This window comes from Cardiocondyla obscurior, linkage group LG06 (genome assembly GCF_019399895.1).
Source record: "Cardiocondyla obscurior isolate alpha-2009 linkage group LG06, Cobs3.1, whole genome shotgun sequence".
NCBI classification, from domain to species: domain Eukaryota; kingdom Metazoa; phylum Arthropoda; class Insecta; order Hymenoptera; family Formicidae; genus Cardiocondyla; species Cardiocondyla obscurior.
In genome coordinates, this window is record NC_091869.1 from 8,326,816 (window position 1) to 8,351,114 (window position 24,299).

At 42.3% G+C, this 24,299-nt stretch overlaps 3 protein-coding genes across 4 annotated transcripts in view; 1 reads left to right on the forward strand and 2 right to left on the reverse strand.

Moving 5' to 3' along the window:
• Window positions 1-16,728, forward strand: part of LOC139103633 (brefeldin A-inhibited guanine nucleotide-exchange protein 3) — a 32,521-nt gene extending 15,793 nt beyond the window's left edge. Inside the window, exons 2-23 of one of the 2 annotated variants that reach the window (XM_070658483.1) lie at window positions 3,265-3,484; window positions 3,853-3,986; window positions 4,487-4,621; window positions 4,700-4,865; window positions 4,940-5,069; window positions 5,155-5,424; window positions 5,526-5,759; window positions 5,874-6,101; window positions 6,202-6,578; window positions 6,695-6,879; window positions 6,960-7,122; window positions 7,263-7,571; window positions 7,643-7,865; window positions 7,931-8,095; window positions 8,241-8,649; window positions 8,722-8,934; window positions 8,999-9,881; window positions 9,971-10,103; window positions 11,336-11,564; window positions 13,651-13,880; window positions 13,978-15,529; window positions 15,629-16,728. In XM_070658483.1, coding sequence (XP_070514584.1) covers window positions 3,325-3,484; window positions 3,853-3,986; window positions 4,487-4,621; window positions 4,700-4,865; window positions 4,940-5,069; window positions 5,155-5,424; window positions 5,526-5,759; window positions 5,874-6,101; window positions 6,202-6,578; window positions 6,695-6,879; window positions 6,960-7,122; window positions 7,263-7,571; window positions 7,643-7,865; window positions 7,931-8,095; window positions 8,241-8,649; window positions 8,722-8,934; window positions 8,999-9,881; window positions 9,971-10,103; window positions 11,336-11,564; window positions 13,651-13,880; window positions 13,978-15,529; window positions 15,629-15,772 — 6,672 coding nt within the window. In that variant the 5' untranslated portion in view covers window positions 3,265-3,324 and the 3' untranslated portion in view covers window positions 15,773-16,728. Of the gene's footprint in view, window positions 1-3,264; window positions 3,485-3,852; window positions 3,987-4,486; window positions 4,622-4,699; window positions 4,866-4,939; window positions 5,070-5,139; window positions 5,425-5,525; window positions 5,760-5,873; window positions 6,102-6,201; window positions 6,579-6,694; window positions 6,880-6,959; window positions 7,123-7,262; window positions 7,572-7,642; window positions 7,866-7,930; window positions 8,096-8,240; window positions 8,650-8,721; window positions 8,935-8,998; window positions 9,882-9,970; window positions 10,104-11,335; window positions 11,565-13,650; window positions 13,881-13,977; window positions 15,530-15,628 lie in introns of both variants that reach the window. The other variant, XM_070658482.1, reaches the window with a different exon arrangement.
• Window positions 24-2,985, reverse strand: LOC139103645 (protein C-mannosyl-transferase DPY19L1). The gene is made up of 9 exons (XM_070658510.1): window positions 2,869-2,985; window positions 2,660-2,772; window positions 2,330-2,467; window positions 2,179-2,247; window positions 1,748-2,107; window positions 859-1,678; window positions 624-786; window positions 415-543; window positions 24-356 (listed from the first exon to the last, which is right to left on the reverse strand). Exons 1-9 carry the CDS (start codon window positions 2,957-2,959, stop codon window positions 137-139), a joined length of 2,103 nt encoding a protein of 700 aa, XP_070514611.1. The 5' UTR covers window positions 2,960-2,985; the 3' UTR covers window positions 24-136.
• Window positions 16,729-17,722: 994 nt separating the features above from the next.
• LOC139103655 (protein lozenge) overlaps window positions 17,723-24,299 on the reverse strand; it is a 28,189-nt gene continuing 21,612 nt past the window's right edge. Inside the window, exons 5-6 of the mRNA XM_070658550.1 lie at window positions 20,106-20,276; window positions 17,723-19,777 (exon numbers count right to left, since the gene is read on the reverse strand). Of these exons, the coding sequence (XP_070514651.1) occupies window positions 19,302-19,777; window positions 20,106-20,276 (647 nt within the window). The 3' untranslated portion in view covers window positions 17,723-19,301. The remainder of the gene's footprint in view (window positions 19,778-20,105; window positions 20,277-24,299) is intronic.

The window sequence follows — 24,299 nt, forward strand, 5'->3', positions numbered from 1 at the left end:
ATATGTACAAGTTTTTTTTTCTCCCCCCCATATAGATAACACTTGTCTTAAAAAAAATAGGTTTTTGTAATCACACGAGGTATGCCGCATTGTCAGTAAATGTTCACTTATTTTTTGGAAATGTGAAACTAGAGCTTTAGAACTGATAATGCAATGGCATAGAAGTCTTTGGTTTAAATTCGACGTAATGCGAATAATCTAGCTGCAATACAACGTAATTGCTATTAATAAACGCTCTTCTAAATGGATACGCATTTCCCTTAAACAATAGGGGACACAAAGGTGGTTTGTTCGCTGCTTTGGCCGTTCCATTGTCAATCATGTCCCACAAATCAGTCAACTGACATCCTGATGGCCTGATAAAGAAATTCAATATTATGCAATTGTTGTCGTATTTACGTTTTACATACTTACAAATTTGCGAATCCAAGGCACAAGGGTTCCTCTAATATAACGTAGCTAACTTTCATGTTTCTCAAAGAAGCATAGACCGATGCGGCGTCTTTTCGACTAAAAATCTCATAAACTTTCATAGTTCTGTCTCTGCAATAACATAAAATATTTATTTAAATAGATAAATTTAAATGGTATCACTATAACATTAATTCCTGTTTAAATCATACCTTATTTCTTTGCTCTCATAGTAAGGATTGTTCACAATCGGTCTCCCCGTGGATAGCATTAAGTTCGCCATCAACGACATCTTTCCCGCAAATACGGCATGTTTCGGTGTGTTACCTTTTATCCATTCAAATAATTCTTCCTGCTCAATATTACTATATTCACCTGTGCAAACATACATGCAATTAAAATGCTATAAAAAAGCTAATCAATTTAAATTGATTAAATGGTAGTTACCTATGAATCCACGTTCTTCTTGAAATCTATCAACCCCGTGATACGACATACCGCCCAGTAGAAGAATAACGATGGCAAGCCGCATAAGTTCACTTTTCAAACCAATTTTCTCGAGATATCGTTTGCTGCATACAGCGCCAGCTATTATGCAGAGATGTGGCGTCATAAATAATTTTAATCTCATAATAAAAACGGCCATAATAATGAAGGCACCAGTCTGTAAGCCGTTATATGCCATATCGGCCTCTATGCAAAACGGATAACTGCTCGTCTTGAAATTTCTATACCAGTAGTACAATATGAGCATGCTAACGAGTATCGTCGTTGGTAGCAATAAGGTTTTAATAATCGCTTCGTACGTTTTGTACTGCAGAAAATCGAATTCGGCCGAGCATGTGTAAAGCATAGTATGAAAATCTCTGTAGTTCGTCAATTTAGACTTCAATATGTTGAACACGTGAGCGTCGTCTTGTGAATATAAAACGTAAGATTTCATCCATTTCGTTAGAATTATCGTTGCAACAATTTCGAAGATAATTTCTCGTTTGACGTTTTGGAATCGGGATAATTTTGTGATAAAAGCGGCCACGTTACTACTGATTATAATGCACGTGTAAAACGAACAAATTACAAGACTGCCGTTTGTTATTTTGGACGAGCCCGCGATCGCTAAAGCGTGTACCATGCAAAAATGTTTGTAGAACTCGTACGGAACAATTCTCAGCCATTTTAACAAGAGAATGGCTATAATTTGCGTAGTGAAGACAAAATGTGAGAACTGCCAAGTGCACAGGCTACAAATTGTCCAGCCAAATATATCCTGAAAGAGAAAAAAAAAGTACAGTTACGGGGCAATTTTGTACATTATAGTTCGTATTTTATGTCTCACCATGAAGAGTCCTTGCTTAGTTTCGTTTTTTAGCAAAGTTGGTTCTTTTGCCGCATTGTGCCTCGTATATTTCCTGATGGCCATAGTGACACAGTACATTTGAAAAAGTAGCAAGGGATACGCGAAAGATTCTCGCAACGGCGGCGTCCACTGAACGCGGGTGCATTCGTTGTGATTGAAGAAGAAAAATAGAATCGTTATGAGTCCACCATAAATGGAATTACTCAAATATGTTGCATAGTTGAAAAGTACTGCCCCGGTAATAACTGTAGTAGACCAAACTATTTCTAAGTAGAAGTACACAGGCACACCTAGACCTTCACAGCTGGTTATAGGTGGCAAGCCATCTCCTCTTTCTATCTGAAAGTGATTAACTTGTAAATATTTAACAAAAATTAAATGTATTAGCAGAAATACTCAGCAAACCTTACCTGCCAGCACTGTTCCCGAGATATGACACCAAGATTCTTTGCAATGTGATAAAGAAAACCTGCTAAAATCTGTACAACAAATAATAATTTAAAAAATGTCACTTTCAAATTTCAATACAATTTAAGGCAAAGCTTTGTTGAAGAAAATTACCTCAGGAAAAAGGCAATATTTTTTGCTGGCGTCAATAACGTTGCCATATTCTGACAGATTGTCATGACTGATTTTGTCCATCCCATCCAAGAAATCCTTAGACTCGGCGATGGTTTTGTAATAGGAATAATACATCCCCTAGGAAAGAAAATAATTATTAAAACAAATACTACGGTGCAGGCACTAAGAAATTCCAATACACGGTATGTTTAGTTAATCACGTAGGATACCTTATAAATATTTTAAATTAGTTTCATTGGCGTTAGCATATTTCTTAACCTCATACATGGTGGTTTTAATGAAATAAAATATCGTCGTTTACAGCCATACCATCTCAGTCCTAAAGGACATTTCTCGCTCCATTTCCGAGAGATGAGAGAAGTGTCGATCATTTTCGAACAGCGTAGACACGTGCCAGCGGTGCAAATAACCGAAACCCAGGCCTGTTGTCGGGGCAATAAGATAATTTGATTTCTGAATAATTACTCGTCGGCAGATCACGCCCGACCCTTTCTACACGGGGAATCGAATACCGTTACCCAAAAGATTCACGGCCCAGTGATAAATAGCGGCGGTCTCGCGCTCCGATTTCTCAGCTATTCTGCGCTTCCTGTCACTCCTCGTCGCCATCTTCGACGATCGCCGGCCATATGATTGCCCGCCTGTCTGCGAAAAACGGCGCCAAACTTCAAAACCTCGCTCTTGATTTTCACACAAACGCAAAGAAAAAAAGCTCGTCCTACGCAACTAATATTAGTATAATTTTAATAAATGCTAGATTTTTTAATCGTAAAAGCTTAGACTTGCAAACTCTTTGTACTTCAAGGCGCATTTAAATAAATAAAATAAAATAAAATTGCCACGTCGAATTTTAAACTTTTACGTCGTTTTTATAAACGCGCGATTACATTATTAATTAAAATTTTTTTTTTCAGATTACCTGTAACACGTCAGCACTTTGAAGGGCAATATTACTTACTTTCCTGGATGTGCGCATGTATGCTGATGTCGTGTGCGTTTGGCACTCCCTCCGGTTATCGATTAGTCGCGTGGTAGCGGCCCGTCGTGTCATGGAGGATCTCCTGCTGCAGATCATAAGGGAGTCGAACAATGCAAGGCTCCAGAATCTACGGAAATCGGCGCAGGAAGCGCATGGTGAGCTCGTCGCAATCTGTATTTTTACACGATTTTATTTTTCGAATATTTGTTGAACAAAAAGCCGCCTCTCGCTGGAAAATCTTTCGCTCCGGAGCCGTGCACTTGACAGTCCCGACACCCACGTCCCCCGTGTAATGTAATCGCACGAATAAGTATATTTCTTTTGCAAAAATGCGCCTAAGGTATTTGTAATTAAATTTGATTATCAATCTTCAATCGGGCTTAATTGAAAAATGTCATAAACAGATGGCTTTTTTTTTTTACGTGATGACGCAACGCGATTGCCGCGATTGATTATCAGTCGTTGAGTGATTGTCGGGGGAGAAGTTCTCACGTTGATTGCGATATTTTTTTTTTTTCCGTAGATTTTTTGGAGAAGCAACAAGGCTTGCTACGAGATCCACCGCACGAGCTGCGTGCAAAGTGCCTGCACACGTTTCAGCTAGCGTTGGAGAGCAATAGGAGCAAATTTATTGCTTTTGGGCTTGCGGGATTACACGTAAGTGACGCAATTAAAATAATATATATATTTAATATCTTGTAAAGAATTTATTTAATTTGTTTTATTTTTTTTTTTCTTTTAATTAATTAATTTTTCTCACAGAGACGTAAACGCGACTTTGGAATTCTCGCAGCAATATACATATATATTTAAGTTAAAACACGTATTGTATAGTGTCGTGAGATTATTTCTCTTCCGCGTATGTCGGCCAGCATTGAAACCGCTTGTCGAAACGCGTGTCCCGGAACTGTGTGTGATAAAGGAACAGATACCGGCGAACAGCTGTGCCAGTATAAATGTAGAGTCCCCGTCGTTGACTTTTAATTAGTTTTGTTCGGAGTTTTTTTTCCCGTGACTTTTAGAAATTTTTGTAGCAAATATTAAATTATGTAAATTGATTTTTGTAAATTTACGTAGACACTTGTTTAATTAAATTTTATTCATAACTGAAGCTTTTTATAAAAATTATTTTTTACTAATATATATAAAATTTGCAGAAAATGTTGCGGGACGATAGATTCCAATCGCCTTACGAGCCAGAGGACGATTCGTTATGGTTGCCCGCACAAATGCTGCACGCCATGAGTTCCATCGTTTCACAATCTGATGACACGCAGACGGATATGCTGAAAGTGAGTCACAATACTTATAATGACATAATTATGGACTTTATTGAGTAACGATTTCATTGTTTTTATCTTCTTTTCCAGGTGCTGCTTCAAGTCGCTTGCTCTCCTTATTGGACTATGAATGGCCGTTTGATTATCGCTATACTGACTACATGCTGCGAGGCGTTCGAGAATGGCAACCAAGCCGTGCGTACAGCTGCACAGGCTGCAACCAGTCAAACATTGCGGTCGTTTTGTCTGTTTTTAGGTTGAACGAAATTTAAATTAAAGAAAAACGAGGAAAAATAATTAATTATTACACATTGTTGTACTTGTTTGCAGATGAGGAGTGTCAGGAGATGGACGAGAATGCCAAGCGAAATAAAAACGTGCGCGAGCGAGGTGTTTCATGCTTCAACGAGGCCTTGCCGATTTTGCAATACATTTGCAGCAAGCTGGACGAGGCTCAGAAGTAAAGATGCATCTTGTACAATTAATAATTATATACGAATCGCTACGTTCAATACTATAGTAATGTTTAGGAAATCCTGTTCTAGCAACGGCAGAAACGGCAGCACGATAGTCTTCCTACTGGAATGCCTGCACACGCTCATATCGTCCCTACCACAGAAGATTCACACCAACGCACACTTCACGACTTTTCTCTGGCAGAAATTCTGCCCGGCCTTGATAGCCTTTTTAGGCACTCCCCGAGTAGATAAAACCTTCACCTCGCGCGAGGGAAAAGAGAACGAAATTGGCAGAGGTTCCGGATACCTAGCCACATCGTTGAGTTTTGATAGTCATCAAGCTAAAACAGTTTACAGGTAAATGTACATTAGACCTATAATCGATTTTTATAAATATCGTTTTATGGTAATTTTTTTTTTATATTTAATACTTGATGGATTTAAAATCTCTTTTTCAGCATTGGGACGGAGTTAGTAAGACTAGTAGGGTGCGTTGGTCCACTGCGACCAGTTTTGGAATCGGTATTTCATAGAATGTTACTGTATCCACCACCACAGCAGCGTCTGGAGCCTCTGAAAGCGTTGAAAGAGTTGCTACGCAGTCCCAGTCGCATGGTTGACTTCGCTGGACCATTGCTTGTGGAAGAAGACCGATCGAGTCATATTCAAAGCGATATGGCGTTGATGAGGCTGTAAGGATTTTTAGCACAATGCAATTTTCAATATTTAATAAAGATGAATAGAATTTTGAATATAATTTTTGTTTATTTGAATAAATAGATTTTTTAAACTTTCACACATTTTAGAGCTATGGACTCGATCGAGGAGTCAACAACGGGCGGATTAGCTATTTTGCACGCGAGTGTCTCTTGCGTCGTCGCTATGTTGTCAGCGCTTCAGGAATTGTGCGAAGGCAAAGCTATTAATCACAATTATACGTGCACGATTAACAGTTTGTACGAGGATCTAGAGTCCTGCGATTATCGCGGACCACTGACTTACCAAAGCATGGCACGCCTACCAAAAACATACAGGTAAGTGCGACTATAATGATTTTATTAATAAAAGTTTTATTAATTTTTTTTTCGCAATTTTTTTATTTTTTTTTATTTATTTTAACTATTTATTTTGCAGGGAACAATTGGAATTAATGAAAAAAGGTATGGGCTCGGACTCTGACTCGTCTGGGCATGGACCGTCAGAAGACGGTGATTCAACGGACACTGAGGGCCCGCAAAATGAGTCGGACGACGTTCAGGAGGAAAATAGCCTTGACGATAATGATTGCGCGACGGAGAACGAATGTGAGAGACTGCGATTGAAAAAATTACCTAAGTGTCTTCATGTAGGCCGACAAGTAGCCGACGAGTGCAACGTCGACGTAGAAAGACATAATGCCAGGCGTTTCGTGAAAACGCTTAGATCTGATCTCGTTCCTATGGTCCTCACTTTACGAAGTAATATAGAAGTCGACGAGGCGCTACAGAACTTTGCATCCGAATACTGTCAAGGTACATTCACGTTATTAACAAAGTTTTTAAAATAATAAAAGATAAATAAAAATTATATTAAAATAAAATTAATAATTTTTAATGATAAAAGAATTAATATTTTAAATTGATTTTAGGGGTGTTTGTAGCTCAACAAAAGCTGCAAGAACAAACCGACATTAGTACAGACTCATGTGCTCTAATTACGATTATGAATGCTGACGGAATTTATCTGGCGACGTACGCGGCGTTGCTTTTAAATCTAAAATTAATTCAGATAAATTATTACCATGAAGAAGGCCGGCAAGTGCCAATTAGCGAGGTAAGTTTAATTGCAAGTATTTTAATTTTTATTAAATTTATTGTATTTATTAAAATAAATTTTTTTTAATTTTTTTAAAGGAACGATTCGTTGAAGAAGTGCACGGATCGGGTGTACTGGTCTATCTTTCAGCCACGTGGCTTTCTGAATTGTATCAACAAATTCTTGCGTACAACTTGCTCGAAAAGTGCGGCTACAATCCCAGCTCTACGGAGAATAACGCGTTGGTTAACGTTCTCACGGGTACGCAATATTAAATTAATATTTTGATAAAATAAATATGATTACTATATTATACTTATTGCTTTCTTTTAAATTTTTATACTTATATATCTAAATTCAATTAATATATTTTTTATTGCCACGTCTTATACGATTTGTAGACGTGGATGGTATACCCGGCAGTCACAGAGGCGGACAATTGCTTTCCGATTACATAAGGCTGGAACGTGCTCAGCTTTCGCGGACTGAACCGACTCCGGAAGCAGAGGCTGGTGCGAAACTCTCACGTAGGGTGCTGACGTGCTGCTGGGGCAGCATGATGGCAGTTCTCACTACAGGACTGAATCCGCCTAAAGAAGAAACCAATAAAGGCATTTTAAACAGAGACGGTGGGAGACGAGGAGTTAGAGATACTGTTGTCTTGGCGCTCGAAGGTCTTCACAAGGCTGCCACATTAAGCAACATACTTGGTATAGATTTTTTTTTGTTTTTAAATTAAATTTATTACATAAATTTTTTTATCTTTTTTTTTTTATCATAGGTTTGCAGAATCGCTGCGGTTCCATTTTTGCTCTTCTCGCAAAAGCCGCTTGTTCGGAGCAGTCCATTTCGAAGATTACTCGCAAGAAGGACGTTCTTCGCCTTAAATTGCAGAACAAGGCGACGAATCTTCATACATCTCACGCACTGAGTATGGACGTGCTTTTGGGACGGGGTCTGGAGCTCGGCAGTCACGGCAGCGATTGCTGGCCGCATGTTTTTACGTAAGTGACTCAAATAACATTTATTTTTTTCAGTACATATTAACAGATTATTCATTTAACAATAGGTGTTGTTTGTACGTATGTAAACTGGAACATGACTTTTTCGGACGAAATCAAAATCCGTCACTACCCAAAACCTCTCAGAAGAAGGACAAGAAAGATGCTGCGAATGGTGACACGAAAGATAGGCTTCGATTAAATTTCAATATTGTCGACGATGAGGAATCTTGGTACAATTTATTTCTACATTTTAATGCTTTAATTACTTGACATTAGTTATTTATAATCTCTTATTTTCTTATTAATATTAATTAATAAATATTTTACAAAATGCTAATTCTAATATTTTATATTTTTAAATATTTCTTTTTACAGTGTGGACGTTTATAGCTTCCTGTCGAGTCCTTATACGCAAAATCCCAGTTCAGATACTATTCCAGAAATAATTCAAGAATCGAATGCCGACAGTCAATTCAACGGTATTTTACCAGCGGACTATGCTGCCAAGATTATTTGCGTATTGTCGCAGCAGGTTGACAGACTTTTCGAGGATGCGGCGCTTAAACTGAACCTCAGAGCTCTCTGCTCGTTTCTCATGGCTCTTTGCAAGGCCAGCAAGGCACAATTGTTCAAGACTACCGACGGTTGTAAGGACAATAAAAAGTTTTGGTGGAGACGGAGTAAGCCGAGAGAAAACGAGATGAACGTGCTGCTTCTGGCTCGTTTAGGCGAAGTTATGCTGAAATGCGTAAAAAGCGGCAGGCCTCTGATACATATTATGGGGGTGTGCAATTTAATCATTAATTTTGAAATATAAAATAATTACAATTTATGGAAAAATAAAATTATTTTTTAGGTATGGACTATTTTGGGACCACACTTCATGGAGGCGGCTTGCCACGAGGACCGCAGCATTTCGAAGAAAGCTGTTCAGTGTATTCACGATTCCATGGCGGCTTTGTTAAACGAACAAATAGAACTTCCACATTTTCATTTCAACGAAGCGCTTTTTAAACCTTTCGAGAATCTTTTATGTCTTGAACTTTGCGACAGCGATGTGCAGGATCAGGTGAGAACCAGCTCGTTATCGTGATAAGCTCGCGAGTTCGGATTGTAAATAGTTACTTTTGCAGATTGTCAGCTGTATCTGCGAATTTGTTGAAACCAATCGCACTGAAATACGGTCGGGCTGGCGACCGCTTTTTGGAGCACTCCGAGTGGCGTCAGTTAATAATTCAGATTCCGTGGAATCTGCACCTTTGCTAGAAGTTTTCCGAGTCTTCCTCTCGACAGACAACACGCTGGTTTTCGCCAACGCCGCCCTAGACTGCATTCTGTGCCTATTGAAACACGTGAGAGGTATAGGCGACAACGAGGCTCAGTTTGACGATGTCGACAACGTCGACAGCGCAGAGTCGAGACGGATGCGGCTTTGCGTGGAGAGTTTGAAATATCTACTGAGCTGTAGCGACATCCTGTCGTCGATGTATCGAATGCCGGCTTGCCCGATCTTCCATTCCGCTCAACGTATACAGGTTTCCACGATTCCGCAGTACGTGGACCCGATTATTCCAAACTTGGAGTTGACCAGGTTCGACAAACACATTGAATCCATGCAAGATGTCATCTCGGAGAAGTCGTACGACACGTTGACCCCGCTGATCGACAAAGACGCCCACCCAATCGCCACGTTGCAGAGCATGGACAAGCCCAGCGGTATCCTTAGAGTTTGGTACATTCTTATTGAAGGCCTGGCGAGTGCGACTATGATATGCCCGAAGCGCTACCAACCGCATACTCTGGAGACCTTGTTTCATCTTTTACGCGACATTTTGAACGTACCCGGGCCGGCGTTCGGGCTTTACTGCGTCAATCATCTGCTGCTACCAATGGTGCAAAATTGGCTACGAAAGACGTCGAAGATTTTTCGCGGATGGGACAACTTCGCGCCCAACTTTAAACAATGCTGCGGTCTCACGACCGATTTAGTAGTCGATTATTTGACGCATTTGCAAGGTAATATAACAAAAAAATAATAATTAAAAAAAAAATAAATGAAAAAAAGAAGAAAAAAAAATGCGATTGTCAAACTGGTTACTTTTTAGGCCCGGAGATCGTCAGGAATGACACTTACTTGCCCGCCACGACGCTAATGTTAAAACAGCTCTTGCTGGTGATGGCGGAATGTGTGGTACAGCCTACGGAGAGCATAGCTCGTCTCGGCTGCGCTTGCATCAGGTAAAGTCAAAAGCGCAGAGGACACTTCCACCTTGCAACATAAAAGCGAGTCGGAATAATTTGCTTGTCCGCTCGTTTGCTCTTTATTGCGATTCGCGCGAGCTTCGTTAATACCCACGCGGTTTAACGCACGGTTTCTGCGCATAGAAAATCAATGTTCAATGACACTAACGATAATATGAGATTGCAGCAAAAGAAAAAAAAAAAAAAAAAAGGAAGAAAAAAGATAATAAAAAGACCGTGCCGGAATGCAATGATGACAGCACCAAACGTGGTTTTTTAACGACCGAATCACGCGACACATTAACGCCAGTTATTCCGTAATTCAATTAGGAAAGCCTGCCCATAAAACGGATGCTGAGAGACAAAGTGCAGTGTCGTTTTTTATACAATTTTACATGGTTGTAATTGCATTAACGTCGCATTCATTATCGCGACGGCGCGCGTCTGATTTTCCCATTGCGTACGTTTTCACGAAACGCGCGTTGGCCAAGTTTGACGGAATGTATCTCGCGGTGGACGTCGAGGATAGGTATATCGCCGTTACAGCGACGCGGATCGCGCGTGTAAGATGATAATGAAGCTTGACAAGCCGTCCTGCGGGATAAAATAGCCACCGACACTCGACACCCTCGGAGCGTCATGCCAACGACTGCACACGTTGCGTCCACCTGGAGGCTCGCTCGTTTTTCCCGACGTCTTTGCGCACGTCCAGCTCGTAACACGATCTTGAGAATCGGTGCCGATCGCGAGGTATCGATGTACACGTGTTGTACGCACGCCGGAATTTAAAAACGGAGCAGGTTCGCGAGCTGGAACGGTATCTCGATCTGAAATCTTAGCGTCACTCAATGCACCTAAACAGGCACGATTCAGCGGATCGGATGCTTTCCCGCCTGATCGCCGCGGCTATGAAAGAACGATTACTCGAGGGACTGCGTGAGAGGCGTTGGCCGACTTTATCGTCGACGAGAAATCTGACCACCGTTCACCGATCGTTGCCCGTGTCCTTGCAAGCCTCATTGCGGAATCGCGCGGTAGCATCGAGTAGTGCCGAAACGCTCTTTTAATTTTTAATTGCAGGGTATAAGAAAAAGTAAAAAAAAGAAAAAGACCTATCGCTTGTATAATATTTGCTATCATTGTTCTATCTAAAACTTGCACGAAATAAAATAATTTTATTATTTTTATGTTATAAATCGTGGAAGTAATCGGAGTCAATCTCTTTGCAGGCACATCCTGGTGAGCAGCGGACCTCTTCTCACTCCGGAACAATGGGAGGTCTGTGGTATCGCATGCTACCGCGCCTGTTCGAATTCGCTGCAAGAACTGCATCAGCTGACCATGGCCTTTTCGCCCAGATCAGAGTCCTTTTACGGGGACGTCGCTCAGGTGAAGGTCGCGGCGCGCCGGGACGCGACACCGGAAGAAACGGAAAGGCTACGGCAGCTCGCCGCACAGGTGAGTAATCCGAGATCTGCTTTCAAGGAAGGAGAGACGCTCGCGGGCGGAGAGAGTATCGAGAGTTTTCGCTGTTTCTGATTGTTGTACGTTCGATGTGCTTTATCGATGTGCTCCTCGTAACGGCGGGACCAACGGAATTCTTAAACTTCCCCTTGACTTGAGAAAGTTCATTTCGTCGTTCGCCGTTTACGGTAAAATTCGTCCAGGCTTGTATCTTATCGCATCACCGAACGTGGCTAATTATCGAAATTACACGAGCAGAAATAAAAATCGTGGCGCGTGATGCAGCACGGTGTCGTAAATTAAAAGCATTCGAGTAGATGAATTTTCTTCCGCAAAGGCTCCTCGCCCGATAGACTTCTGGTTTCGTTCGCGCGTGTAACGTCGCGACGAATCGCGGGAATGTCCGGTGTGTGAGAAAAGATGAGAGGGAGAGAATGTGAGGGAGAGAAAGAGATGAGGAAAGAGATAAAGATGCAGAGGCATCAGGTGTGGTTGCCCTCCTGACCTGACTTGCTCCCAGGTGAGCCAGCTGCGCGAGGTATTGACTGCCGTGAAGAGGCAGAGCGCGGCGTCTCTGCCGACGACGCCTTACCAGGATATGACGACCCTTGAGACGACACTGATCGACCGGCACACTACTTCCTACTCCGTTGGTTGTAGGCAGCACACGACACCCCCCGATTACACTAACACTACGACGAACACTGGCCCCCAATGGCTCTAGCCGACCACGGTAACTCACGTCATGGATTTTAAGAACGAACCCGGCCCCCGGGTGACAATGATAACGTCGCGAGATCGCTGGCGGGAATACCGTGGATGGACATTCCGCGATTCGACATCCACGCCGAGTGATTCACGGAGGCGTGCCGTCACGTCGTCGTCGACAGGCTGACCCTAAGCCGCTTACGTCCCGTTTCGAGTAATTCTCGGAGGCTACCCTCCGCCTGATAAGCATATTTTTGTACAGCAATAGATGTATACGCTATTGAACACACGAGTACTTTGTACGTAAAATAATAATCGACCACCGATCGCTTTCGATGTGTCACAAGCTTTAATCGATGTTGGCCTAATATTGGCGACGCGGCGGAGTCTAAAGTGTTTCCTATGTATTTTTGTACCGCTGGACGACTGTGTTCAAGAAATATAAGGCTTCAATTATAAGCTGATTGACTGTTCACTCACCCTTTACCTTTGGACGAGAAGCTACTTGATCGGAAATACGCCTGTCGACGAGGAAACGCCATTCGATTCGGATCATCATGTTTCTTTTTTTTTTTTTTTTAATACATCTGCACATGCTGGTAGAAGGCACGGGTTAAACTGCAGAGGCGCTTTAACGAGATCCTTTTCAATTAATGACATTATAATTATTCATAATCTTTTAATAAAAAAAAATTAAATCTTTATTTAGAAAAAAAATTTATTTCTTTAGAAATATTTGTTAACTTCTGGTTGCCTTTTTTTTTAATAAATGTATTTTTGGTTTTTATTTTATGGAATTTATGAAAAAGGATCTCGTCGTTGAGTGAGATGTATCATTTCAATTTTATTTGGCACGATCTTGCGAATCACTATTAAAATCCATGGCTTGAGTCCATGGCTAGAATTTCACTGTCACAGCAACATGTAGGTAACGGTACACGACACCGTATTATAGAAATTGCAGCTTTTAGTTTGCACACATTGTCTCGATCGGGAGAAAGAAAAAAAAAAAAAGAAAAAATCGCGGAGTCGTGTTAAGGCTGATCATACCGTTACTGCTATTGTAATTAAGATTATTCTCGCAATTAAAAATAAAAATTAAATAATACATTTATTTAAAAAAAAGCACATATGGCACGTTTTTCAATTAAAATAATTTTACACAAAATTTTTTAATAAATTATTGCGACGATTGTGACAAACATAATCTTACTTGCAACTAAAACATTAATGAGACTCAACGATTGCTTTGATTGTAGCGAGTTTTCACGAAAGTTCATCAGATCTTCAGAGAGCTGCATCATACCATACCATTCAGAAACCACGCTTGAAGACTGATTAGACGTTATAATTCACGTATTTGTGTCTTTAGGTGTTCCTTCTGGAGGAACAGACTCGAGTCGAAGATGCTTTGCGATCGTCCGACGAAAGATCGTACGTGTTCCTTTTGTACCCTCCAGCCGTAGGCGCTACTCTCAATCCCGACCTTTACATCGTCAGAGTCCAGCTACGCGCGTTGGTTGTTGGACTCTTGGTACATCAGATGCTGCTTCACTGCATCGCGAGTGTTCTTCTTCAAGGTGCCGGCTCGTCGATTTCAAGGTTCGTACACGACTGTTCCTCGGTTTAATAATTAATGCGCTAAATATTATTCACAAAATTATGATTATATAAAAAATAATTCTGTGATCTTTTGCAGCTTGTCCCACGTCATCCCGCACTCGTCACCATGCAGCCCGCCTAGTCCGAACGTTAAACGAGGCTACCTGTCCTATCTGAGCTCACAGCACGTGGAAATATTTCTCTCCGCGTTAGACTTCTCGTACGTCGCCGCGCTCAAGTTCGACTGCCGGCCCGGTCTGAAGTTTCTGGTGCAGAAAGTAGCGAATCTCGAGCAGCCGGCTAATCTGTACCGTCAAGCGGCCGCCGCCTGGACCATCAAGATCATTACGTTGTTCGAGCTGTGCTTGCGCGAGATAGAGGAGCTTCACGCGTCTTTGGAACTAGTGAAAACTATTCTGGGCACCGGGCTTAGCGACAGGGAGTGCGTTTACGACATCAAACATCGAAAATTAAACAAGTACCTACGGCAGCTGCGCACGATTTTCGACGAGCTCTGCGAAACTTACGTCGAAGTGGTTCTTGACGAGAACGGCAAGTATACGAAGGTGGATAGTTTTGCCGAGAGGAAAATATTTTTGCTAGTAGCACAGCCCGACGATTATCCCGAGATCACTAGGAAGGAGCCTATCGACGACCGGCTTGTCACCAGCACTCCAGCCTTCGATTCGTCGGAGAGAGATCCTGGCGTTTGCCAGGACCAGCCGGACAACGACGAAGAGGACGATCAGGACGATCCGGACGACGTGTATAATCCAAATCTAGACGACGAGAGCGGTTTGGAGGAGCTTGGAGCTGAGAGCGAGAACGATCCGAGGCCATTCAGACTGTCGGATCTAGCCGCGGAATATTCAACTGACTCCGGCCCACAGTCCGAGCCGGAGACTGACGACTCTAGGCCCGTGTCCAGATTAGGCTCGGTTACGGAGAAAATAGTTTACCTTGATCGTTCCGGTGGAACTTCCAGCGAAGGGTACATCGACGCAAAGTACAACGCCGTGACTCCGGCACCTCCGAAAATTCACAGTCGCAACGATTTCTCTTATAACTTGGACGCATATTGGAAAAGCGAATCGGCTTCCATGAGAACCTCCGTGGTCGACATGAAGACGCTGAATCGGAAATCGTTCTCCGACGAAGGCATTTTGTACAAAAAATTACATCTGGAGAGAAGCAGCAGCGACGTGGGGCCATTGTTCAGGCGAAAATCTTTAACGTCCGTAACGACAGCGGAACTTGAAAGAGAAAACTTCCCGATTGACTCTGCAAACTCCCGAGCGAAATCGGTCATGGAACTGCGTGGAACTCCCGCTTGGACGCCCGACGATTTTTCCAGGCAATCTCGCCAGCCGGAAGAAAGTATTAAATCGGAGGATAAAAAGAATTCGAAATCCTCGCAGATCCTGGACAATATAGACGAGTTACTTCGTGATTATGAGCGCAGCAAGCGTGGCTTTCGAACAAATCCCTTTTTGCGGGACGAAAAAGAGACGGCCGCACCCGAGTGCCAATTGATCGCTAACGAAGAGATGCATATTCAGAAACGAAACATTAGTAAAGATAGCGAAGCTCATAGGAAAGCTTGGGCAGACACTTTGAGCATTGCGTTGGACTGGGCCTTAGCTTTATCAGTGAGTTTTTTATATTTTTTTATCTCAATAATAATTAAATTTATGAATAATTGTTATAAATCTAAATTATTTTTATACGAATAATGGATCTTTTTGCAGGACGAACGGCTGGCGCCGCTGCTTCCGGTTTTTGTGCGCGGAGTGCGAATATTAACCAGGCACGCCATAGATCACAGTCTGAAACAACGTCTTTCAGCTCTATTTCATCGTATCGCCGTACTATATGGATTAACAAATAACTAATAGCGATCGGTTCTAGACATGAGCGTGATCGCAAATTTAGTCGTAAGACTTTGAAAAGCGAAGAAAAGTCGTTTATATACGCTTGATTTATTTTTCAAAGTTTTTATTGTCACTGTGATAGACGCGCAGAGTTGAAAAGGGAAGAGAGATGGTGGAAAAGGGAAGAGGAAGGTGGCTCTTGATACATTTTGTCTTCTGTTATTAAATATTGGCGCGAGGAAATTAAACCCGAAGAAATATGAACTTTTCGTTTGAGCGCGGGTCTCTATTTTTTCCGCGTCTACCGACGCGTCGACACGTCAGAGACAAGGATTTTATTTACGATCCATTCCGCGCGCACATCTCTCGATTCTCATTTTATGCTCTTTGCGCTTAACTGTAGTTTGCGGTCCGGTCGCAACGCCGGGTGTATCGGATTTTTGCTTCCAACGTAAAGCCTGAAAACACGAGCGACGAACGAAGCGTGTCGCGTGGATTCACCGACGCTCGTCCATTCTCTTATCGGAATGATTTTTAGAAACGAAGTACGTTATCATTTCCTACGCGAATTGCTTTGCCGGCGAAGATAGCGACTGTCCCTATTTTTGTAGAAAAGAGGAGCAAAAAAAAATCTTGAAGAAATTATATATATTATATATATACTTACGTTCCTCGCAATGAGTTTTCTATTTTATTGTATATAACATTGTTGGCGTGATTTTAATAATTAAGATAATAGCGACTTAATGGTATTTTATATTACACGTTCCGTAAGTCAATGGTACTTACCGATTTAATTTATTTTCCTCGTTTCGCAATCGGTGTAGAGACTATAATTGAACGTTGATGTATATATCAGATACTATTCCCGATGTTTCTCTACGTATGGTGTACTCCATCAATGTTGTAAATGTTGTTGAACGTCAGATGGTTTAAATGGAAAGGGTTAATAATTGATAATAAAATGTGCCTATGTATCTCCCGTTATCTCCCCCGAAATGCATTCGGTGGCGCGAGATGTAGCGAGGTTCTTTCGCTACGGATCTGAATGCGGCTGAAACGCGTCCACGAAATATTGAAATACGGAAATGTGAATCGTGCATCTCCACTAAGATGTACGAACGTTAAATAAATTCTAATGTCCAATTGGCATTTAGATTGTTGTGTGCCTTGCTTCGAAGTGTTATATTTAACGGTTTCGGTTCCCTCGAAGCTGTGTGATCTTCGAACGGCGTTTATATAAATGATTTAAGGAACGTTTTGATCAGAGATCGCGAAGTACCGCGCGATTTATTCTCACCGGCTGGATGCTCGGCTGGTGCCGAAGATGTCGACCGTTTTCTGCGAGACGAAATGCATTTCAAGCCGCTTTAACGGACGCAGAAAAGGGCGGGCGACTCTCGTCTGCGGTCGACTGCAAGTCGAGTCATCCTCGTAAAGAGAGAAGCTTACGAGCGACAGCCGCCTCGGCTTATTCCGTAATTTTATTCGCAACGTCCCATTCGCAGGACGCGTCGAGGCAGTAAACATCAGCGAAGAAAGTAGAAGAAGACGAGTGAGGAGACCCCTTCGAAGCGCCTAGAACGAAGTCACCGAGGTAAGAAAGATTTTTCACTCGACTTTTCGCGGCGATTATTTAACCGACGTATTTTTCCTCGCTTTATTTGTCACTAGGAAAAAGAAAAAAAAAATTACGTGTTCTCTCCGACGACAATTAACTCTTTTACGAGGAAACAACGAAGCATTTGCAAGGATCTGCTTCCCGCAGTCACTTATGATTTTAATTGATTTTAACGGGAGAGTCGGATTTTTATTTTTACTTTCGGGGATGTTTTTAGTACTTCCAGTAGTTTCGTAATTATTTATGAAATCGAATAATGTGGGGAATTACTTGTAACTGGGAAGTAGACATTTAGTGCTTCCAGTCTCTTATTATACTTTGATTCCAGTTACTTATAAAGATTGCTTCGTCGTCGTGTATACACTGTCAAACGACAAAAATCATCAGCAAGATGCTTATTAAGTTCTTAGCCACATAGTCATTTCATTCCAGCGTGTGTTTAGACAATCTTCTGTTATTTCTCATTATTTCCTATTAAAATCGGAGGTGCATCTTACCTCCTAACGGATTTCTGATTTAAGATTTACGTCTCGTGCGCAAGTTTAATAAATTTAAAGAAAATTATAAAGTTGACTTAAAAAATTAAAATTAATTCAGTTAATTTTTCACATTTAATGATTAAAAAAAAAAATAAAAAATGAAAAAGAATTTTTCCAAATTATGGTTAACGACGTGATTTAATGTGATTAAGCAATTTAACTGAGATCTACGATTTTTATCGGCAAATAAACTGCGTAAAATATACCACGGGGTAATTTAGGCGAGGCGAATTTAAAGATTTAACCGACACGAAACGGCGTAGGGTGACTCGCTAATAAAGGGAGGCAAGAACGGCGAGCCGACGATGTCGCGACCAGGCAGACCGCAACTATCCATCCGTTCGTCATTTCCAACGTGCTTTAAATATTAAATAGAGCTTGCTGCGCTCGTAAAAAGGGTTATCTGTTCCCCCATGACAAAAGAGACAGCGGCTGCAGGCCTTTCCCGTGCGAGCGCAGGGTTTCCCGTCACCACGATGTGCAAAGACTTTAAATTATCCACTCGCGATTAAAATTAATCTGAAGTCTCGTGAGCAAGCTCGAAAGCCTTCTGCCAATATTCCAGATGCGTAAGAAATAATTTCGAACATTTAGTCACGTTGCATCGAGACGTCTCCGCGTGAAACGAAGGGATTTAAAAACCAATCGCGTAAATTTATTTCATTTCTGAAAATATGTGTATATTTACAACGTTACAGGGCTTGACTAACTTCTCCATTGAAGAAAACGATATTTTAGAGTGATATTTTCACGATTTGACTTGTAGTTTCATTTTGCGAGATAGTCGATTAAAAATGAAGGCTCGGTCTTGTGCGCACATAACGATTCCACAGTCGTCGATTAATTTAAATTTTCGTTTAAATCTCGCGGATTATCGTTAATTTTTTGGGAATCTCTTTTTTTTTTTTAAAGAAATTCTTCTTTAACGTGAATTACAGAAAGGCTCCGTTCCCGTGCACACAGCGACGACTCTTCATTCACTGATCAGTCTCACTGTCATAGTTTTATTTAGTGAAATCTCCCAATTACTGGTTGATCTTTTCATAAATTGAGGAAGTTGTCTTTTCAGCAAAGTCTGTTTCATCTCGCGCCAGCGTTCGTGAAACGGCCGGTAAACGTTAAACGAGTCAACTTTTACTTTCACGTACGCGTTTGCTGCGAAGCACTGGATATCACTCACCGATCGAGTTCTCATCGACTCGATAATTGCGGATGATCCAAAGAAACACTGCTGTTCGCACATAAATCGTCTCTCGCCTCCGGTACCCGATGCACTCGTCTTTGTCACAGGTTACACTAATTAGAGCACTAATTAGAAGCTACTCGCGCTCTCCAACTTGCACGCGATACGCCGGCAATCGTGAGGATTCCCTCTTTTTTTTTTTTTTTTCTAATACGGCCTCCACACGTCGTTCCTTTGCTCGCTCTCTTCACCGAGCACGCCGATCTCTCGGATGCTGCTGATGGTGAGATTGCCGCCGGCGATGGTGACCTGTTCCTCGCTCAAATCACCGTGCAAATGTAGGTGGATCTGATTCTGGTTGACGGTGCTGTAGAGCTGAGGGTAGAGGACCATTGGCGTCGGGCCTGTGATGTAGTTTTGACTCGGATTATTGTAGTAGCCTTGGTAATTCGGGTTGTAATTGTGGGATGCCACCGGCACTGGGGTCGCCGGACCGGGTGTCCAGGAACTGTAATGGTAGCCCGGACTACCTGCGCTGCCCGTGCCGCCGCTGGCGAAGATGTCGGGGTCGCTTGGCCTGGTCGGCACCAGCGGCAAGGACGTGGTCGGCGAGGTGCCGTGTCCCGGGTACATAGAAACGCAGTTCGGCGTGTAGGTATCCTGCTGAGCATCCGAGGGAAGCACTGAAAGCACACAGGACAATTTTGATTATTACTAATTCCAAAAATAATTTCCGTTTTAGCGAGTCGTCGCTAAAAAGTAACGTCGGTTGTTTTTTTTTCGAGCTTCTATATATAAAACGCCGATTACAATGCAGCTTCTGAAATAGATACGAGTGAAACATTTTTCAATGCGTTACGAAACTTTTTCCCGGAACGAGTTATGCGTCAGAATGTTAATGAACCGTCGTAGGTGCTTCTAATTAGCAATGTGTCAGCAAATCGCATCGTCGGATCAATAGCGTAAATCAATTCAAGTTTTTCGATTGCCTTCTGCATTAGTTAAGCGTACCGGTTGGCAATGGCACCGGCTCCGTCGTTGGGTGATGTGACAGCGATTCCCCCGGATATGAAAACGCACCGCCAGGTAGAGGAGAGTAGGAACCACTGCTGCTGACCGGAGGAGCCGGATAAGACGGTGCTGTGGATGGATAAGTCCATTCGGTAGAACCTATACCCGTATCTGCAATAAAAAAAGAATAATTTCTTTTTAAATAAATTATAAACTAACATATTAAATTAAAAAATTAAATATAAATTAATTTAAAATTAATTTCAAAAAAAGCTATTCGATTAATTTTCAATACGAATAATATCTATTTTATATAACAGAATTTATATCTTTTAAACAGTTAACATAGTTTACCCTCGTATTTCTACTACACCTTCTTATTTAAAATAAAATAAAAATAAAACTTGCGTAAAATTGTCGGCAGCCGAAGAACCGAGTCCGGAGAACCGTAAAACGCTCTTCTTAAAATGCGCAGCAAATCGTATGAGTCGGTAACGGAGTTTCGAGTGAGTAACATAAGCAGATTAATTGACGTGAGTCACGAATCGAAGTAGGCGCGACGGAAACTCAAACGCTGGAAGTGAACGTTTGCCCACGTATGTAAAAGTAAGGCTCGCGCGATACGGACGAGTCGCGAGATCGGCGTTATTAAGTAAAGCAACGATTACGTAACAATCGCGCCGATAACATTGTAAATATACGATCGACTGATTTGCAACTCGCACATTGCGCTATTCTCTTTCTGTCTCTCATTTTTTTTTTTTTTTTTTTTTTTTTTACTGCATAAGTAATTTTCTCGTTGCGTGATTTAAGTGCGACATTGTTACTTTATTTCACTGGAAAAATTATTTTATCGAGTTTTATAATGTGATGCTCGTACTTTCACTTTGCTAAATAAGCTAGCTTCCAAGAAAAATGTCAAATAACGGTTCTTCACAGCTTTACGTCGAAAGTGTTAGTAATATTATTTTTCTCATATCCGATACTAAAAACACATCATCGTAAATACCGGGATTTTTGAAGAATCATGCGTCCTAATTAGTAACGAAGTCATTCTTAATGTAGAAAAAGACGAAAAGGGAAAAAAAAGTGATAATGCAGTGAATCATATGATTCGGAGAAGCTTTTCGGTGTCATTGTCCCATGTATGAGGCAACGAAACGTATTGCGTATAAAAGTTTGAATTTTTTTTTTTTTTTTTTTTTTAGAAACCGGTAAAATCATGAAATATTCCACAAATATTTTTACAAAAGTATTTCAAACTTTATTTTTTTTCTACTCAATGTTATATAAAATTCAACTTCATGTTTAGTTTATGTACGCTTTGTATTTTATATATTCTTTTAGTATTCTATCTTTCACAATAACAATACGTATTATTTATTTTTATACATTCTAAAAGATTTATCGATTAAATGTAAATGCCACTTGACGTATACTGAATTTTAAAAAATCGCAAGTTTATCTGAATCTCTTTCTATCGTCAAGAGCACCTATTATCATGACAAAAGGTTTCCATCGCGCAACTTTTAATATAACCTCCGCTAATAGCAACGTTCCCCGGCGATAATTATATCTCACGCTGCTAAACGGTTTCTTCCCAGCTTCGTGGAAAATTAACGCGAGACTCGTTGGAATTACCTCTTTTGCGTGCGAGCCACGTGGGGAATACCTCCGCTTGCACGGGAAATATCCGCGAAATACTGTTCTCGGAAGTTGCGGGAACTTAACTTTTCCACCGTTTCTCCGTTTAGCAATAATTAATTAGAAGCGATCGTTATCAGTCGCGTAGGCTGCCTCTCGGTCAAGTCAGGTAAATTGGAATTCCCCCGTCGCCTTTTCCCGGATTGGCACTCTACTTTTTAACCGGAGATAGAATGTTATCCTGAGGAACGCAGGGTTTACCTGCGCTAGCCACACACAGGTGGGTGATTTGTCGTGTCGACCGAGTTGCCCTGAGTTTTATCACGGGGCCGAGGTCGAGGTCGGGGCGCCGATAGACTCTCGAAACTGTCGTTACGCCTACTAAGCGGAAGGTCGAGGTCGTTTCGGAATTCTCAAAGAGGACCGCCGCGCGGGGGACGAGCGGGCCCCGGCAGGGGGATGATTACCGAAAATGGCCGTGCATTTGCCGCAATTACCGGAACAACGGTAACAAAACAAAGGCGCTGACACAACGCTCGCCCCGGGATCGGTGTCGGCGGGACCATCTGTTGGATAATAGTCCGTTTCTTCCGAATGATTCTCTATGAGCGGACGAGTGAGAAAAGAAAGATCACGTTCTATTCCATTCAGAACGGAGGGCCGTTTTCTTTTTTTTTTTTGCTCACCTTCTCCTTTCTTCTTTTCTGCTTAACAATGCTTTATTAGCACGATGACCATACGTCTCCAATTTTTCAGGGGGACACTTCCAAATTTGTCGTTCCGGTTAGCGCAATTCAGCGCGAAACGCGCTTTGCCAATTTTTTAAATGAGTTTCGTTATTTATATTATATGTCTTGATACTGCGAAAGGTCTCTGACGCAAGTTTGAATTGGAAAAGCACGGTAATAGTATTCTCCAGCCGCTTGACTTCGTTACCAATAGATAATGATCGCTGATCATGCTAATGAAACAATATTGCGTATTACGATAAAATTAATTGCGGGTTAAATTATTTATTCTATAGTATATCCGAGTGACAAATAATTAAATGTAAATCGGTCGCGTCATTTACGTTATTGAAGCTTCGCGGCGGCCAGGGAAACCCGTTTCTTCGCGCGTAAAATCCAAAATCGCAATAGCGGGGTGGGTTTCCCGTAGCACTTTTAATAATTTAACGTCACGCGCCGATCCCACAACTGACCGTTGTCACGCTCGTCGTTGTCGCGAATCGATTCTCAGAAGATCACCGGCATTAAGACAATCGCAGCCTCATCGGGAGAGCACACGAGACCTGGACCCGAAGGAGCTGCGAGCTGCTTACCACCACCTGCATCTTCCTCCTTCTTTCCCTCGCCCTTCCCGGCCCCTCTTTCGTTCCGCGGGTGTGAAACCACAGCGAGGTGGTTTTGGTGCTTAGTCCTCCGACCAGCCATCTACTTAACGAACCGTCCATCGACCGCCGTCATTTCACCGTTTCTCGGTTTCCCTCCCATCCATCCGCCGCCCCCGTTCTCTTCCCCCCTCGCGTTTCGATCCCCCTTGCCCTGTGGACCATCCGGTGGTCCGATTGACCTCGTCTTCTTCGCTACCGACTCGAGATCGCCCGGTGATTCGAGCCTGGGCGACCGTGACCACCTCGATTCCGTTTCGTTGTTAGCGTAATATCACGAGCTGATAGTCGACCTTCTCTCGAGTCAACGTGTTTTTCGCGAGTTAGCCGGAATTACCGCGCGCCGCGTAATTGCACGACTCAAAACTGGGAAATACGGGAAAATAAATTTATCGGGAAAACGCGTTCGGTATTATTTTTTTTTTTCCTCGTCGGCTAGATATAGCTTTCTTGTAAGTAAAACTTCCTTGAAGTTCAAGACGGGAGGATAAGAGAGGAAAAGAAAAAGAGAGAGAGAAAAAAAAGAGGCGAGAGGAAAGAGGAGACGCGACGTCGCGAGTTCGATGTGCCTTCTGCGAGAGTCGGTTCCACCTCGCCGATCCCGACGCGGATCCAGAGTCTCGGGCGAACCCGAGAGATCGCAGCCGTTGAGAGAAGAGCTCAAGAAACCCGTGGGGCTTCGGTTCCCACCGAGATAGATACCCGCTCGGCCGTGTGATGTAAGTCGATATCGCTGGCGTTGTCTTGATAACGAGAGCACCGTTCACGATCGATACACCGTCGATTCGTCGGCCTACGAACCGGCCAGCGAAAAGAGAAGTCTTACGCGCTCAGGAAACTCGCGCGTATCGCTTACCGCCGACGATTTCTTCTTGTACCCGAGTATCCTGCCTCGGGGATAATGTTTCCTCCCGAAGACGACGAGATCTTGTCCCGTTCGAGAGATAAAATATTTCAAAAATCGAAACTAATCAAACCTCACGCCCGACCGTTTCGTCTCCGAAGCCCGCAAGTCTCTCTCTCACGGGTTGAAAAGGATGCGCGCAAAATTAACGCAGATTGCATCTCGACGAGCGAATCGACGCGTGTTCGTGGGAAAAAAAAAAAAAATATGGGTAGGCGCGAAAAGTATCGGTGGATCTCTTTTTTCTCGGCCTTGG

Excerpts from the sequence above, each read along its gene's own strand:
- LOC139103645 (XM_070658510.1), bottom strand. The coding sequence starts at position 2,959 with ATGGCGACGAGGAGTGACAGGAAGCGCAGAATAGCTGAGAAATCGGAG. Across the intron at positions 2,108-2,178 it reads CTCGGGAACAGTGCTGGCAG|ATAGAAAGAGGAGATGGCTT; the intron begins GTAAGGTTTGCT and ends AATCACTTTCAG. Across the intron at positions 544-623 it reads TATGAGAGCAAAGAAATAAG|AGACAGAACTATGAAAGTTT; the intron begins GTATGATTTAAA and ends ATGTTATTGCAG.